This window comes from Haemaphysalis longicornis, unplaced genomic scaffold (assembly GCF_048455015.1).
Source record: "Haemaphysalis longicornis isolate Haplotype H1 unplaced genomic scaffold, Haemaphysalis longicornis Haplotype H1 scaffold_2, whole genome shotgun sequence".
Taxonomy (NCBI): Eukaryota; Metazoa; Arthropoda; class Arachnida; order Ixodida; family Ixodidae; genus Haemaphysalis; species Haemaphysalis longicornis.
In genome coordinates, this window is record NW_027526295.1 from 154,240,627 (window position 1) to 154,258,758 (window position 18,132).

General features: G+C 44.9%; 2 protein-coding genes across 2 annotated transcripts in view; one reads left to right on the forward strand and one right to left on the reverse strand.

Moving 5' to 3' along the window:
• Window positions 1-419: 419 nt before the first annotated feature.
• Window positions 420-15,297, forward strand: LOC144169357 (sugar transporter SWEET1-like). Its single transcript, XM_077698463.1, has 6 exons — window positions 420-612; window positions 830-907; window positions 980-1,103; window positions 4,939-5,100; window positions 5,172-5,291; window positions 15,137-15,297. The coding sequence occupies exons 1-6, from the start codon at window positions 512-514 to the stop codon at window positions 15,212-15,214; spliced, it is 663 nt and encodes a 220-aa protein (XP_077554589.1). The 5' UTR covers window positions 420-511; the 3' UTR covers window positions 15,215-15,297.
• Window positions 15,298-15,687: 390 nt separating this feature from the next.
• LOC144169356 (uncharacterized) overlaps window positions 15,688-18,132 on the reverse strand; it is a 42,582-nt gene continuing 40,137 nt past the window's right edge. The window contains exon 13 of the mRNA XM_077698462.1: window positions 15,688-16,182. Within this exon, the coding sequence (XP_077554588.1) occupies window positions 16,055-16,182 (128 nt within the window). The 3' untranslated portion in view covers window positions 15,688-16,054. The remainder of the gene's footprint in view (window positions 16,183-18,132) is intronic.

Consider the following 18,132-nt stretch of genomic DNA (forward strand, 5'->3'; position numbering starts at 1 on the left):
TTCGAGCAAAGCGAAATGCAAGGCGCCTCTGTACCGGGCGGTGTCAGTGAACATTATACAACTCCAAGTTTTTTTTAATAGAAGCCGGAGCCACTTCACGTAATGTGCAAACGTGCTTTTGAAACTGCATGCAATGCGAACTGTTCCCGTAAAACTAAATTTCATGGGTGTAATGAAATCGGCTCATAAAATTTTTTTAGTGATAAATATTCTCTTTTACTCTTCCAGAAAGCTCGCCATACCGCAACGGGTTCGTTTCCCCCTTGATGGTAGAAATGCAGCCGACGCGATTCCGTCGGCGCGCTCATTCCAGCTGCGCGCCTTACCACGCCCTACCGCGCCTTGGTCAACAGCGCCGCCCGTGGCATCTGCGCGCTTTGGAGTCACGTTTCCGCCGCCGGTACTCACACCTCCCCATTCACCTCTTCCGGCGCTACCAAAGATTGTCGCTCTTCCGTACGACTGGTTCTTTGGGATGGTTTATTGCTCGACACTCCATTACGGCTCGTGAATGACAGCAGCCAACGTTACCATGGATTGGAGGGACACAGCCAAGACCATCGTAGGAGACCTGGCGCTCGTTTTCACCATTGTGAACTACGCCAGCGGTGTGTAAGTGGAAATCCAGATTGGTGTGGTTTTGTCTGCTTGCCTTCTATTTGCAGCGTTTTATGACAGCGTTGATAAACTGCCTAATACGTACGTGTAGACAGGGCCGATCCGAGGCAATTATCAAATTGGTGAAAAGAAGCGCTTTTTTGGTCGACGTCGACGCGATGCTGAGCTCGTGCTTGCTAATATTTGCGTGTTCAACCTTTACTGCTTTCAGACAAATATGCCGGAAGGTCCGTGAGAAAGGTGGCACACACGACTCGTCACCGTTGCCATTTTTGGCGGGAATACTGTGGTAAGTTACAAGACGCGCAGATGGCGATCGTGTTCTCATTCTGTCATTTCTGCTCCGATCTTCCTTCTCCAGCACATTCCTGTGGTTCGAGTACGGCTACATGAAAGAAGACAGCATACTTGTGTGGGTGAATTCTATTGGTTTCCTGCTGCAGCTGAGCTTCCTTGTCTACTTCTATTCCTACACCAAAGTGAAAGTAAGTGAACAAGTTTCTGTTAGTTTGCCAGCGTTTGTTTTAGTCGGAAACATCATTAGGAAAGCGCCAAGAGGTCTTTATACCCATGACATCGAGAGAAAAAATGAAGCACAAAACTTGGAGGGGTGGGTGTCAGGACATGCACGTCCTGTAAAAGTCCCACACCTTTGCATTATTTTGACCAAAACAGCTTGCATTGTTTGAAAGTTTACCCAGGTATTTCATAAAACAGTAGTGTCATTTTTATCCCAACCCATAAGTGGGGCAACAACGATTCTTTTATTGTTGTTGCAATCCAGGCTCTTGCAATCGTGTAAAAATGCTTCAGTGCAGAACGCATTTGCTATCTAATGGCCAACAATGAAGCTTGTTGACAGACTGTCAAAGAATGCTTCCACAATCAGAAATTGCCCATAATGTTCCAGTTTGCATACTGACACCACTAGCATGTAATGTGAAACCCAAGAATCAGCAGCAGGAAAAGAACCTGGATATCTAGTCGAAAAAAATTCACGTGCATTCCTTATGTTTAACGAAGATTTCCGAGATGCCACAACAAAGTTTGTTGGCCTATGAGCCCTGCACACAACAAAAATGTGGTCCAGTTTTAGATTGTTATTGTAGGAGCAGTTACATAAGAATCAAAACAAAATCCAGCTACGGCCTCTCGTGGAGTACCATGTTTACACGATTGTAGGTTGACTCGAATGTAGGTTGAATCCCCCACATAGCAGGTTAAAAAAAATAAAAAGAGACAGAACACATGAGCGCATTCCACAACCAAAATATATTGTTCAAATGAAGTGCAGCTCGTCCTCACTAGTGCCTTTACTAGTGTAGCTGCTGTCGTCACAGCTGCTGCGCACTGCACGTCATCGTCCAGCCTGAGCCCAGTAAGAGCAGGAAAAAAAAAAGCAGTGTGAACGACTGTTGGGAAGAACTGCTATACGCAGTAGGTGAAGTCTCAAAGCAAACACACAGTTGCAACTATGCCGTTGCATCCCCGATTTCTCGTTAGGCTTGCCGTCACCAGCAGTACAAGTTTCAGTTTCAATTGTAGGTCGACCCGTCGACTTCAGATTTTCAAATTTTAAGAAATGGGTTTACCTACAACCGTATAAATACGGTAGTTTGTCAGTAGCGGCTTTGCATCTGTCAGTGGGGCAGAGGTGCTTAGGGAAAGCTTACTTCACCCGGCAGTATTTGCCTCGCTGCAGTGGCAAAAATATTGTGGCACTCACTGGCATTCAAAGAGAAAGGAAATAAAAAATGTTGCGTGTCTTTGCCTTTGCGTCACTAAAATATTTGTCTTTCCTTACCTACTTGGCTGTACACGCTCTCCTTCCATATTGAGTGTGCCCCCCCCCCCTCCCCCCACAACCTGCATTGCTTGTGCGTCCTTTGAAGCACGAGACAATTATTGCGTTACTGGTTACTCTCTGGTTTTCCTTTATTGAAATTGATTTATTAATAAGTTGAAATGTTTATTTTTTTTTACCTGAGACAGCTAGACCAGCAGCTAAAGTATGCATGCTGGTCAGCCAACAAATACCGCTGGACAATGCTTTTAGCCTCCTTGTCTGCAGTCAGCGAGTCAGCCTTCGGGTCCTGAAACGTACAAGGTTCTCAGTCACAGTTCTATCGCAGTGGCTCCACTTTATTCTTCTCCAAAGAGTGAAATGTGTCCCTTTAACACGAACCATATGCACATAAATCATGGCATCCCGATTGTAATTGGAGATAAGTAGTCAAATAGGATGGCACAAAGCTTTTCTCCCTGTGAAGCTGTATAGAGATTCCTGTTGTTGCGAAGGACAGTTGTGTCATCCAGTAAAGTGGGGGCGGGCATCACAGTCCCGTCTTGTCAAAAAAAAAAAAAAAACGATGTGTGCCACTCATTCTCAGAATTCGCGTGCTGCATACTTATGCACCCACCACTTCTCGCCATATTCTATGTTCCTGCCAATTCTTTCAAAAATTACCAGTGGCTTAGCTCGGCTATGCCAGGATATACGCAGCGTGAGCTAAGGTTCATGTAGTCGAGGGTTTGACGGCATCCCATCTGGTCAGGAAACATGCTTGAAACGGTTTACTGGTCACTGACCAAAGTCAAAATAAGGTTCAGCTTGCTCAGCTAAGGTTCAGCTGGTTATTCTTAGGTTTCCTGGTTGTCTAGGATTAGCTGATTATCATGCTTACTGCCGCTAAAACAATTTCCAATCCAATGCAATCCAATCCAATCGCAGCAGCGGCGGCTCCGGCGCGCCAGCTGTGCGCATTGAGACATCACTGCTCCTCGCGCATGCGCAGCACAGCTCTTCAGGAGCCACGCGTAGCTGCTCAACCTTGGCCAGTGTAGCTTATGCTACAAAAATGAACTTACTCTGCCTTCTCTGTGTTCAGGGGTGAGACAGCCCAAAGAGATTTGGGAGCAGTTTTCGGAGCAGCGAAATTTCGATTTTGGAGCAGGAGAATCTTGATTTGGAGCAGTTAGGGACATTTATTACATCGTCTTGTGAGCTTAAAAAATAATAATTTCAGCACTTTGAAGGATCAAGTAGACATTCCAATCAGTTGTGAATACACAGAACACTGAAACAGCCTTACGTGAAATAATTTTTAAGAGTATCACAAAGTTTTAACTGCACTATCTTCTTCCTAACTAGTGGTATTGTGTCGATGCTGTACGCAACACTGACAACAAAACTGCCGCTAACATTATCAAATTTAAGGGCTCTGCAATTGTGGTGTGTTTTTTTACCGTTTCATTGTGTTTTTTTACCGTTTCATTGCTAAAATTATTATTTTTGTAATTTCAGGCTGCGTTTTACGAACAAGAGCAGTCACAGCAACAGCTGAGCAACTTCGAGCTAACAGTCGCATAGCCCAACCAGCCTACCCATTTCAGTCCCCGGGGCGCACTTCACCCCATGGTCATTTGAGTACCGTTACTGTTTAACCACCAAGATTTTGGCATTAAATTTCACTTCGCATACATCAAGTGTTATTAATCGCGTGCTGTGGCAAACATGCAGTCCTGCAGCTATTGGGCGCTGCCTGAACAGGTCGCGGCGCCGCAGCAAAGCCCGCAACTTTCGTGTCGACCGTTCCATCCCCAAGGCTTGCGATCGCGCTTCGAAGCACAGCAACACCTCAGCATTTTATAACAACACAACGAGCCAAAAAACTCACTTCACGAATGCGATTGTAGACGCACGCACCGCGTTTCGCACTCAAGGACAAACCACGCCGAAGTCGTAGGCCCCACATTTCAATTAAGTTTTTTTCGAGCCGCGCAACTTCCCGTAACCTGGCACCAATCTCAAACCATATCCCCGCGTTAACGTCACTGTTCAGAGCCACAACAGATAGAATGAATAGACTGGAACCCAGCTGATAGCGTGACATAAACCAGGGAAAATATCGGCGATACGCACTGAGCACGTTGGTAGCAGCTAGATCAGGCGGCGGCCATGTTTGTTGCCACAGCGATGCCTAATCGAGAAGGCCGTTTCAGCGAACCCGGACGGAAAGCGAATCGAGTTTTAGAAGCTGTCGCTCGCTTCGTTTCAGTCTTTCTATTTGTGCCATTTCTGTGTTTGCGATTGACCGACGATAAAAGCGGTGACCGGGATGCTGGAGGCTTTCGTCCCCACCGAAGCTGACATGAGCATCAAAATCCGTGCCGTTGAGGCTCTTCTGGAGCAGTTCGGCGCAATTTTCGCCATTTTCGTGCTTTTGGAGCAGCTTGGCGCAGGAAAATGGAATTGTATCAAAAAGGCGCAATATGCGCAGCTGTCTCACCCCTGTGTGTTGTTCTTTTCACTGCTTTCAGGGCAGCCTGAACTGCAAAATCATCGTCCTACTCTTCGTACTGTTCGGTGTCTACTACGAAGTCACATTTTTCGTTTTGAACAAGGACATTGCACTCTCGCTTCTGGGGCTCATGGGCTGCATTGCAGCCTTCCTGTTCTTCGCATCCCCCCTTTCAAGCTTGGTGAGTGGACATGGACCTTGCTGGGCTCTTGTTGTCTCCCATCCTCTGAAAACGTCTCGTTCCTCCCACAGCTCCACGTGGTGCGGACGCAAAGTGTCGAATCTCTGCCGTTTCCTCTCATCTTGTCAGCCTTCATCGTGTCGACACTGTGGACAATGTATGGTTTTCTCTGCTACGATGCATTCATTTACGTGAGTATTGCTTTTGCTTCGCATAGCAAAACGATTCGAGCACTGTAAGTGCGCCTGCACCCCTGAACCATGCCAGTGGGAAGCTTGCTGCCTGTCTGATGGAGTTTCGCTACTTTGTGGGGTCAAAGCATTTAGCACAACAAAAAATTGACCGCGTATCTGCTCCTTTCTTTGCAAATGTCCACAAAAGACGATAGTCAACTGGTACCCCTGGCGAGTAAATGCCTCGTATCTCTTTCCCGCTCACCTCTCATGCTGTTCCTGTCCCGTCTCATTCCTCCAAAGATAACACTCTAGAGGTTTGCTCAAGTCAATTTAAATTTGCTTAAATTTAAATAAAATTAAAGAGGTTTGCTCAAGTCAATTTAAATTTACCGCGTTTTACTGCTCCAAGTGGGGTGCCTCGATGCCAGCGCTGCGGTACAGCGGAGACGCGCGTGAATCAAGGCACCCTACTATGTTTACAGAACCACGTTGCCCTACACCACGAGTGTTCCAAGCAAAATGTGGACCCTATTTATCGTTGCTGTTGCCGTTTGATTTTTTAAAATGCCACCGGGTAGTGCTGGCTACAGCAGGCGACGATTTTCTGCAGTTGATGTAGTATTTTATTTGCTATCACAAAAACCAAGAATCCGTGAATTTTTCAATGAAGGAACACTGCAAATGTCACTGATGCATTGTTTTTATGCCTGATATTTGCGTAATGTCTTGTTCTTGTTCAACAATGTTGACAAGTATGAACATTAACACCGGACTTAGGCATTCAGATTTGGCTGTTGTGCAGTTAAGACTATTGTGCAGTTTCTGTTACACGTTGGCCGGGTGGCTGAAGTGAGTTACAGACAGACAGCCAGAATACAGACAGACCAAAATTTCTGCATCTAAGTAGCCCAAGAAAGACTGTCGTCTTTAAAAAGGTTGCGTACAATGTAGTGAGTCATGTAGAAGTAGACAAAGCATTGTGGCAACTCCAGTAAGGGTGTAGCGTGTAAACAGGCGCAAGACTTCTGCAATCGCAGCTGAATCTGAAGATTATGTGGCAAGCAGCAGTTTCAATACGTATGTGAAATGGCAGGCCAGGCAGCTAGGACAAATGAGGTTCACATGAATATTGCACTGCGGGGTCCAAGAAGATTTTTCGAAGTCGTGGTGAATTGCAAAGAATGGAGCATGATGGGGTGGAAGGCCTACTAATGAATTCCATTTTCAAAGTTATGGTAAATTGCGAGTAATGAATGCCAATCTCAATGATAATGTTGGCATCTGCTCAGTAGTACCCAGTTGGCCACAGAAATAAGCTGCATACTAGTTGCATCAAAATAATTCGAGCTAAAGCTTATCTCATTAGCAAAGCTCGTTCAGTGACTTAAGTGGTGTCTTTAGTGTAAACGAACATCTTGAATTTATTTTCATCGTAGCATTGTAAACAAGTCAGGTGAGGATTCTTCCTGTATACGCAGTGTTGCTTATTTGGGTTGGGGTCCTCTACATGGAACTTTGGGTTCCGAAAGGCTCTCTGACACCACCGATTCCATGGAGAGATCAGTGCCCCCAATCAGTAAATTGGTGCTTGTAAGGTCACTGTGAGTGCAAGGCAGCCACTCCGGACTAGCCCATGCAACCAGATGTTGTCTATCCTAGTTGGACGATTGAGAAAGGTGTGTGAACATGTAATGCACTTCTGCTTTTGCTGCATTTTTAGGCACTTCTTGGCTGCTTGTGGCTACTACTTTGGCTTTTTTCAGGTGCCTTCTTGTGTAATTTAATGTCGGGCAGCGGGTGATCTGTTCAGCTGCAACTCTTTGAAAAAGAAGTAGAGCGTTCAATGTGTATGAAAGCTTTACGATGTCAGCATTAATATATGTAACTCCTTTTGTGTGCGACCAACTGGTTTAATTTATGTGGATGCTGAATACTTTTCTCATCAACCCCTTGCTCACTAGTAAGGATTCCTTTTTTTATAGTTGGTAAATATTTGCGCTGCCGTTTGATGTGATTTAGATTCTCTTTATAAGCCAGGAATTTCTTTTTATTTCTTTTTTTTTTTCAACTGCAAAGTTTTGAGAAAGCTGAATGGCCTTCTTTACTAGCATTTTCATGGCATTTGCTTGAACTTGAAATGTTTCGTCTGAGAATCTTTCTTTGTTGTGGAGGTTATCCAAAATTATTGTTCATTATTTGTCCCTTGCTTAATGTGGTCAATTGTCTCCAGTGCATCAAACAGATCCTTGGTTAGCTTTGTAAGTGGGAGATTGACTTGCATCATGGCAGTTATACGTGCTTCCTTTCTCTCAACTTGCTCAAAATCGTCACTTGCTTTTACCTTTTGTATACAAACTGTAAAGCTGCATGGGGAGGTACGTAGGTTGGAGACGAGGCACATTTAAACATGTGCACAACTACCGAACCTAGACACTCCCTCTCCATTTATAAAAGGCATGAATGGCTGGCATAGGGGGTGTTGGTACTGGCTGGGCAAATCAATGTACGTCGACAACACTGAAGGAACAAGCTACTAGTAGCGGTTGTTTGTGGTAGGTGCCCAATGGGCAAGGTTGAACATGTCTGAAGTGAGCAGGATTGCTAGGTCTGGCGATTTGTCGCCAAACTGGCGACCTTTCGAGACTCGTGGTGACCGAAATTTGACTCTGGCAACTTGGCTAGTTTCTTATATGACCTTCCAGTATGCTTCGGCCGCCGAGACAAACTGCACAAATCGAACAACAAACTTACAGGCAAATGTTGGCGATCGGGCAAAGTCTAGACGAATCAGTCACTCAAACACACCACTGTACAGCGCTACTTACTGGCACTAATCAAATTTGTCTTGCTCTTTTTATTATATCCGGCACCTGATGTCGTACGAATACCATCAAAGCCTTCAAGCAACGCCGTAGGTTAAACTGTAATGCTTCAGTAGTTCACGAGAGCTTGAGATTTCATGCAGTGTGGCGGGAAGTGTGTATGACAAGGTATAATAGGCATGGGGCTGTATAGAGGCAGCGAAAGTGGTAAAACATGGTGTGCAGCAAACGCATGTTTTGAGTCCTCCTTATTTTTCGAATGCCTTACCTAACATGCATGTTTTCGCTTTTTTGTAGATAGTAATCAATCGCTGTCGCTTTCTCGCACTACAGCAAACGAATAAAATTTGTTATACGGTTTTCTACTTCTCGTGATTTCTGCATTTTTTTCATGAAGGTAATCAAAAAGTACCGACTAGGATAACCTTGCTGAAAATGGTGACTTTTCTGGCTACCTTTCAAACATTCACTTTAAGGTGGCAACTTTTTCGGCTACTTTAGGCAATTTCTTGGCGACTTTTCCTTCCGAGTACCTGGCAACCCTGGTAGCAAGCTCTCTTGCATCGCATTGACCAGGCGATGTCCACAAGTGACAGAATTCTGAGATAGAGTTGGCAACCAGGTGTGATGGGCTGCACACACAAGCGCAAACTACGTTACATGAAGTTCTTGGCAACTTAGTCACAACAGATCATTTTTTGGAGCAGTTTTCAATGAAAGAGCTCCTCACTTTGCTGTGCCAGGACTTCGGAAGATTGGGCCAAGTGAAGTTCATCATCAGTCGGTAATGCCAGGGAAGGTTTCCCTCTCATTCGCACGCACGCACGCATACCACACACACATGCACCCACAATTATTTTATTGCCATCAGGGTGCAAGGTGATTTCACGAGAGTATCTCTAAACACATCATCTGCAAAATGTGGCTACACAAACCGTGCAGCTCTCAAAAAGTATATTGTGCTATGCGTCCACAAGAAGATAGCTCCAAAAAGAAGTTTTTGTAGCATTGGAGATGTGGACCTCAAATAATTGTGAAAACATCTCCGAAATTCTGAACACTGTGATGAAGTACGCCCTAATTGCTCTTGAAGCTTGCCGTCACCACAGGCACCTCTCTTGAAACCGACTAGGCATTTTTGTGAGCAAGATGAAGCAGTCAGGCACCTGAACAGGTACTTCAAACTCATGAACTGCCTCTTGTGATGCGTCAGTGGTGCAGAAAATTTTGTGGAAGAATGAAATTGAATAGTTTGTTAAAGAAATACTGGAGTCAGAGTACGAGCAATCCAGGACTTCCAAAAGATGACCGCCACGTGTGCGCCAGCTGGGTGTGTGACATAACTTTAGAAACATCGACATCCTTCCAAGAATGCCTGTTAACTCTTATCCCAGCTGAAATTCTGATCAAGCAAATCCAAGTTCGTTCCATCTGCACAAGGTTACACTGCTACATAAAAGATGAACCCGGATGCTTGCAGCAGAGCCTAAACAAGATATGTCGTGCCTGTAGTTATCAACGTGTAGAGGTGACTCTTGACATGTTTGATGCGGGAAACATACAACATCTTCAAGGAAGCTCATCCAAACGTCGTGACGGCTGTCAGAGTTTTATTTACGCACCACAGCATGAAGTTTGTGTCCATGTTAGTGCGCAAATGGCAACCACTGGGATTTGGTGCTACAAAACACCACAGGTGTTAACAAAAAATAAACGGCTTTCAAGCAGTTTGTCCCTGCAGCACACCATCTGTGAAGTGCTTCTTCGGCAACTTCTGGCAGTGCCCAATGTTCGACAACCTTACCGTGGCTGCCTTGAGTGCTTCTGACGAAGGAGAGGTCATACTTGCGGTGGGGGAAAAAGGTGCAGTTATAAAGACAGTGTTGCCAGTTGCAATATTAAAAGAGCTGAGCAAATGGGTTACCAAGTGGATCGCTGGTGACTGCTGTACATGAAGTGACACATTGTGAACAGCGTGCCATCATTGTGTTGCACTTCGACTTGCCAGAAGATATTTCCGATGTTTCGGAGCAAAAGTCTGATTGTGTTTCCCCAAAGCAAAAAGCAATTATGGATACTGAAATCGAGGGCATGTGTGACTGCAAAGTGACTGTCTTGTAGGAAAGAGACTACACCTCCACTCATCCTCGTCAAGATATTTAGCCCTCTGTGGATTACGTGCAGCTAGATGCAGCAACTGTAGACCATACATATCCAATACCAATCTTGGAGGCAAGAGTCTTCACGCTAGATCTGGTCACGATGCGCCAGTTACCATCACTATGCCGATTTCATGTGCCCGCTGGGTATGTTTTGACCAGTGATGGTAATATATGGCCCAAAGAACTGCTGTGCCTGTGCTTCAGATTGGGAACGCGACTTCTGAAGAAGCATTCCAGGAACCAAACCAATTAGTGTTCCTGTATGGAGCATACCCTCTCGCTCGTCAGTGCCACCCAGACTTTGCTGGGAGATTGACGATGAACGAGGACAGGCTTTTGGATGGTACTGTGACCCAGTGGCTAAAAAGCAGTGCTTTCTTTAGGTGCGCCCATGCATCAGTTCGTCACTGACTGAGCGGACATACCAGCGGCAGCAAGGAAGCGGATTTTTGACCCAAGTTGAAAGGCAAATCGCTACACAATGGCCGTGCAAGCATCCGAGCGACTACTTGAATTCAGTGGTATCGTTGGGAACTGTGGTTTGGACATGTTCATTTCTATTCTGAGGCAAACGTTACCACAGACACTAGAGAGGAGAAAGCACACCTGCTTAAAGCTGTGTTGAGAGGCTGCGTACGACACCGTCTGTTCCTTGGTTCAGCCAAGCACCCCAACGCCAGTGGGCTGTTACAACATTGTTGTGGCACTGCAGCAGCACTTGACCTGAGGCCATCCAAAGTATACAGCTGGGCTCATTTTCAACCACGAGACCAAGCAGAAAGAAAAGAGGTAGTGGCACTGTAAAACACTGCCCACCACAATGGTAGCTACCGGACATGCAGTCGCAATGTCACCTACAAATACCACCGAGCTTTTAGCGGATGTGATGCAACGTGACTGATTTGCTGATTTGTTTGTGGACTGTGAGATGAATTTCTCCAACAGCACCTGTTCGCTGAGACTGAGTGACGTGACGTTCTTGGAGGCATGTGATATTGCCATGTGAGTAGAGAGTGCAGGAGAGCAGCAGCATGGCATCTCAAAGTCCACTAAACCAGCATACCTGACAAATCACCTGCTTCACCTCAACGGGCAAGTGGAGAAGAAAAAAAAAAAAAACACACCTAAGATGCACCATTGCTCGTGCTGTAGGTGAGCAGCATAGTCCCCAGTTATCCATCATCCTAATCCAACCATCACCCTACGCTGGATTTTCAGAAATGCGGGCCGCTGGCAGCAGTTTGTACGCAACCGAGTGATCGAGATCCAGAGACTGACAGTCAATCTTCCATGAAAAATTGTCAAAATTGTAGTGGGCAGGGCTGCCCTTGGATCCTCACGTGAGTAAATGGTTCCCTAGAGGACGAACTAGAGGGGCAAGACGACTGGGAGAAAGTGTCGAAAGTTGAGGCTGACAAACAGGAAGGCTCGAAGAGTGAAGTGCTTTACCAACAAGAGTTGGGAAAGAAGCTAACACAACGTGCAGGCACTAAAAAAGCCTTCCTGAGCAATTTCTTCTTGACCTGTCTAAATTTTCTTTCATGCTGATGTATAATAAAGTGGTCTAGTCCAACTCCACAGTGTCTTTACAATTTTCGGTTATTAGAGGCATATTTTCCAGGTCGTCCCTTGAGTATCTTTAACAAGGTTTAGTGCACCTCCAGATCAATTGAGACCACTGGTAGCCCCGTGAAGTGCCCTGTTGTTAATCATTCACAAGCGTTTAAGGGGGGACACTGCTCTTGAAACAGCTTCCTTTAATTTAAGTAAACTATAAAACTTGACAGTCTTGCTGCTTTTTTTCTACTGATTTCAGGTATGCCATTATTTTTTGAGAAAGTCAATTAATGACCAAGATGATAACAGATAATCTGTTTTGGAGGAACAACAGGCAAGACAGTGTTAGTCATAAAACTGTTGTCTTTATATTTTCTAATGCTATGAACCCCGGTGAGTGCAATAAGAGAATCGGTTTTTTGATGCATTGCTTGGAACTAATTTTACAGCTCATACGCTTTGGTGGCACCAGTGGCAAGGAGCCACTTCGAATGCCCATTTCAGACACCAAAGTTTAATCTGTGAAATTAGTTCCAAGCAATGCATCAAAAAACCGATTCTCTTATTGCACTCACCGGGGTTCATAGCATTGGAAAATATAAAGATGACAGTTTTATGACTAACACTGTCTTGACTATTGTTCCTCCAGAAAATGACTAATTATCTCTAATTATCTTGGGAACTAACTGACCTACTGAAAAAATAATGGCATACTTGAAAGCAGTGGAAAAAAGCAGCACGACTGACAAGTTTTACAGAGTTTACTTGAAAACTAAAAGAAATTGTATTAACAGCCATGTCCCCCCTTAAAATAGCTCCTTAGGAGACTATGCCTGCACCTGCTGGTGGGTTACACAGAAAGCCATTTGGCGGAAGTGACATTACAGCCAGCTGAGTGCTTGGTCCACTGGCCAGCCAGTTAGTGTTACTGACTGCGAAATCTGCTGCCCTCTCGCGGTCGCCATGTCCAAGGGTTCACCTGAACACGGAGTAGCTAACTGCAGAGTGCGTTGGGCGACCTGGCGTGTGCTGTCATCCGGGATGCCCACATACTGTTGCGTGCCATGCTGCACAGACAGTGCGAACAAGGATGGTCAAGGGAGAAAGCAAAGAACTCTAGAAGTCAAAGTATTGTTGTTTCTTGTGTCATGGCTGGCACCGCAAGCTGCAACGACTGTAGATGTTGCTACTTTCTCTTGTATGCATGTTGCATGCGCTGCAGATGGTATCTGTTCTATTTTGTTCACGTAACGACGACGAGAAGAAACTATATCCGTGTGCTATGCATCCAGTGCTGTTATGTTTACCAAAGAGCTGCCTGCTTATCTCAAATCTGCCAGTTACTCTGCACCAACGCAGCGGTGATTATGGGCGACTGCGGTGGTTTGCGCGAACAAGACTGAGGCTCTAAAACAATTTAAAGTGGGTACTACTAAATTCAGCGGCTACATATGAGTGTCTAATACTGAAGGGCTAGTGTTCACTTTTGAAATTGTTTCATCCATCGGGAGGCAAAAATGTCAACAAACATTTGAATGGAGAGGCTGCATGCAACTGACAAATTACAATTATCTGGCACAATTACACAACAAGAGCACAGAAAACACGTCGCACACACACACACAAACACCCACACACCACTCTGCAAAGATGCCCAAAAGCGAAAATGAGTACATGAAAAAAAGTCTAAGTTTGGGTGCACTTATATTCAGGTAAGTTTCGATTCTGTAGTTGGCAGTTAGCGCCATAAATTATTTTTGAACATTTTCAGTGTGGGGTTGAGGAGGTAGTGCAAAATGGGGGAGGCAGGGAAGGGGGTGGTTGTTTCTTTATGTATTTCTGCATAGTGACCACCACCATACTCAGTCTTATTTTATAGAAGATTCCTTTTCATAAGCTTCAATGATTGAACTTGTCGTATGGTATTTGCGATTACAAGATTTTCTGTGATCTGTGATACCAGGACTAGTCCCCCCCCCTTCGCAACAATCATCGTGTCACCTCATTTTCACAGGTGTCATTACACTGCATTTTTGATGATGAACAAGTTGCGATGAAAAGGGATCACCAGTTTAACATCGAGACCACCTGAGTTTGTTCACAGCACTTCACCGAGGATAATTTTTTTCGATTCGATGCCAAACTTGTGGCTGGCGCCTCGCAGGCATCGTGAAATCTCCGCACCTACCCGAGACCCTATTAATCCCCCGCAGTGCGCCTCGCAGCTACAGTGCTCGCAACAGATGAAGACGGCGGAGGAGTAGTTGAACAAATGAGAATTTGCAAAGTGGGGGGGGTAAACTAATTTGCAAAGGCAGGAAACGGTTAGAGCGTTCGGGCCGCATACCAGCGAGCGAGTAAGGCAATTTCACGACGCCCGAATTTTGTCATCGAGCTTCAAGAGTTACAGCACGCATATCATGACGGCCGCCTTAACGTTCACATACATGGAAATTGAAGGTTTTAAAAGCACGCATGTGGCCTCGCAGGGAATTAATGGAGTCTCATGTGGGGGGGGTTCTGCGAGGCGCCTGCCTAACATAACTCCGCTCCTGGTGCCACTGCAATTGCGTCTTGGACGCATATGCTTTTGCAAAGCTGCATGGGAACCGGGGCACCACAGAGACGTCCACACACCATCCATGAGTCATTATGTGCAATCAAACAGCACAAACCGAACAGCAAGTCAGCACGACATGAAAAAAACACGTGCAGCAGCGACAGGTGCTACCCTTTAACACGGAGTTGAGAAGAGGGTTATCTTTGGCTTTGACAGAGGGCAGCAGTTTTGCATAAGGCCTATGGGTCCGAGCTCCACTGGGCGCGCTTATGTTAGGTCTTCTGCGAGCATGAAGTCATGCGCTGGGTTGCTCCGGTCGGCCGACTGGCTGCTATTTCACTTCAGCCTGGCCATAAGGGCCGTGCCCTCTTCTATTTCGGTTTTGAATTCACCAATTTTTGCTGGTCATTTGCACTTCGCATGCACGCATTTCAGTTGTCATGTTTTGTATCAGTGTTTTTTAACACACTATATGGAAATAGGGCTTTGAAGAGGTTGAAATTTTCAGTGCAGTTGGACTTTAGGGTTAATTTATAAATGAGGTCTGGTCCTACTCTTCTAGTTGCAAAAAATTCAGCTACTATAGGATAAATTATTTATGTTGCCACATGTGTCATGCAGGTTTTTGTTTTATTGAACTTTTGGGCTTTTGAGTGTGCTGGTTGTAGGTTTGATGTAAATATCGTTTTTTGAGTTCTTAAGTACTAAGCTAATTGTCTTTGTTCCATGTTTGTCTTTTTTTCTCTCTCTTTTTTGCAGACACCAAATATTATGGGCGCCCTGATCACTGCCTGCCAGTTGGCCCTGTTCTTAATCTACCCGTCAAAGCAGCTATGAAAAAAAAGACAGACTAATCTTTTTTATTGCTAAGCCTTTATTGTTGCCAGAGAAAAAAAAAATATATTTACATGTTTCCACAGCACTGTGCGTGTCTGATTTCATGTAACAAAAACCATGCAGCTCTCCCTGCTCAGTGCAAACTCTTCTTAAAGGAGCACTGACACCAATTTTCGGCGTTAATATTCGGGATGAAAGCGCGGGAATTTGAAACAAACGATTTTCAGGCCGTTCAATGTAATTAACCATCGCGCGCTGAAGTATTTAAAGTGCTGTTTCAGGTTCGCCAGGCCATTAAGCATCGATAAAAGTGTAACATAAAATTTTCGTGTAAGTGCTCCTTTAAATGTGCTCACAATTAAACCTTGGTTACATCCCATAACTACATTAATAACTCAATCAAGGCAGGAGAGGTGCGGCAGTGGTCCTCAAAACACAAAATGTAATTGCCTCCATCAACCTGAGTGTAAGTCTGGCTATTTCTAAACTTGTACCCAGTCGTTTACCCCGCAGAAACAGTGTTGCTGCTCTATTTTTTCATTTCGGCACTTTTGTAGGGTTGTTGAGAAACGATACCATGAGCACAAAAAGGAAATGCAAAGACAATTTCTGCATTTTTCACTAGCGAGTAAAACTGTCTCAAAAAATAAATATTACAGCCTGGGGTTTCTTCCCAGCACATTGATACAAACGTGTAGACTGACAAGAATGCAGGTGCAGCTTTGGCCCGAACAGTATCCGTCTGACATTAACTCGATGTGACCTTTGTTTCTCAGCAAAGAAGTGCATTCATTCCTTGTACTCCAAGGGAAACAAACGGAAAGAAAAACCGGGACGCTCCTATTTTGTGCTGCCGAAGGGCTGTTCGCTGGTTGACCGCAGAGGCTTTCTGGGCGGTGTTGGAGGCACAACTTCTGCCATCTCATCTGCCCCGTCGCTGTCGTCCCAGTCCCAGTCGTCGTCCTTTGCTGGAAAGAAAAATCAGATGCCCCAGCTTTTATGGCAGCTCTGAATGCAGTGCAGCATTTGGGTTGTCTTGAAGGGACCTTCACTGAAAAGACTGCCTTGTTACGATAACACCAATTTTATTGCAAACGTCAAACAAATAATCCCAAGCTGCTTTCTGGCGATTTCTCTGTCGTCACAGAATTTTGTTTGTGTAATTGGCAGTCGCCGATGTAAACCACTGGCTTCATTCGATTGTATAACTGATGCAAAAATGCAGTTAAAATGATAACTTATTAGGGCTTGCCTTTGCCTATATTATGTCACTCCTACCCATAACATGTCACTGCTGTGCAAAATGTAAAAAATTTTCAATATTTTTTGCATTTTCTCGGTTAAAAAACATCTTTTGTGGCTGAGATGGAGCTGACTGAGGCCAGTGCTTTCAAACTGAACACAGTTGTATTTTGTCTTCATGGTCTTTTTAAAACCACACGTAAAAGAAAGTTGTAAACACTGTCTGACAGCTTCACCAGGTTCAAAGATTACAGTGTTCAGCCCATGCTCCCGCATTTTCTCCAAAATGCCAAAGCACTTACTAAAAAAAAAAAAAAATCTTACCGCAACCATGCTAACTTCCCTAGAGCAAAAGCTAATGTGGAAATGTGGACACAGTGCCGGCTACCAGCTAGCAGCATTGCATTAGCGCAATGCTGGCAAAGCGCTGTCAGCGGCATTGTGGTGTCACATCGGTGAGTTAGCATGGGTGCGATAAGATTTTTTTTTTAGTAAGTGCTTTGGTATTGTTGGAGAAAATGCGGGAGCATGGGCTGAACACTGTAACCTTTGAACCTGGTGAAGCTGTCAGACAGTGTTTACAACTTTCTTTTACGTGTGGTTTTAAAAAGACCATGAAGACGAAATACAACTGTGTTCAGTTTGAAAGCACTGACCTCAGTCAGCTCCATCTCAGTCACAAAAGATGTTTTTTAACCGAGAAAATGCAAAAAAATATTGAAAAAATTTTTACATTTTGCACTGCAGTGACGTGTTTATGGGTAGGAGTGACATAATATACGCCTCGAGCTTCGCGATCGCTGCGCCGCCTGCCGCCGCTTCTCCGCGGCGTTGACGGGATTTGCGCTGCGTGACTGATAGGGGCTCGTGCAGTGTTTTGGTTCTATTTCGCTTCTTTTCGCCTTTCCGCCCACTAAAAAAACTTGTTATGATGACGACTACAGGCAAAGAGTACGTTTAGGTCACTTAAAAAGCAGCTGCGTATTCGTAGAGTACGCGATCGCCTGCAAGAGCTACCCGGGGACGCAGTTCTGCGCGCTTCGTCGCCGCTCTTCCGGGCGTCGGCGACGGCATAGAGTTTCTTACAATATATTTGTATGAAACTCTATGGGCGACGGCAGCAACATATCTACCATGTCACCTCCAAAACATCAGGCACCAATGAATTCTACTGACGCTTCGTTTAGACCTGATACTGGCACAATGAGAGTTTGGCTTCATTTTGCAGCGTGGACAACGAATGCGGCTTCGTTTCGCATATATACGCCGCAGAAAAATATGTTTCGGGGATGTGATTACCCAATCCCGGACAATAACTTATGCCTTTTATAAGAATATAAACCATGCGAAAATGTAAAGCATATTCTAAGCCTGTGCGTCGTTATATAAGAACCAAGGAAACGAAACCACAGAAAAATAAATGCTGTGCCAATGCGGAATTTATAAACATAATAGCTCTAATGGAAATGAAAAAAAAAAATAGTGCAGCTTCTGGGATGCTAAAGACGTTCGTCTAAACTTAAGCCAGGTAGGTTTTACTAGACCAACTATACGCGAAATGCACTGCTATTTCGCGAAAAATCGGGGGGGGGGGGGGGGGGGAGGCGGAGGGGGACGCCGTGTGCAAATGCGGAGCGGAATCAAGCAATAAACGTTTTAGTAATCCCACACATAAA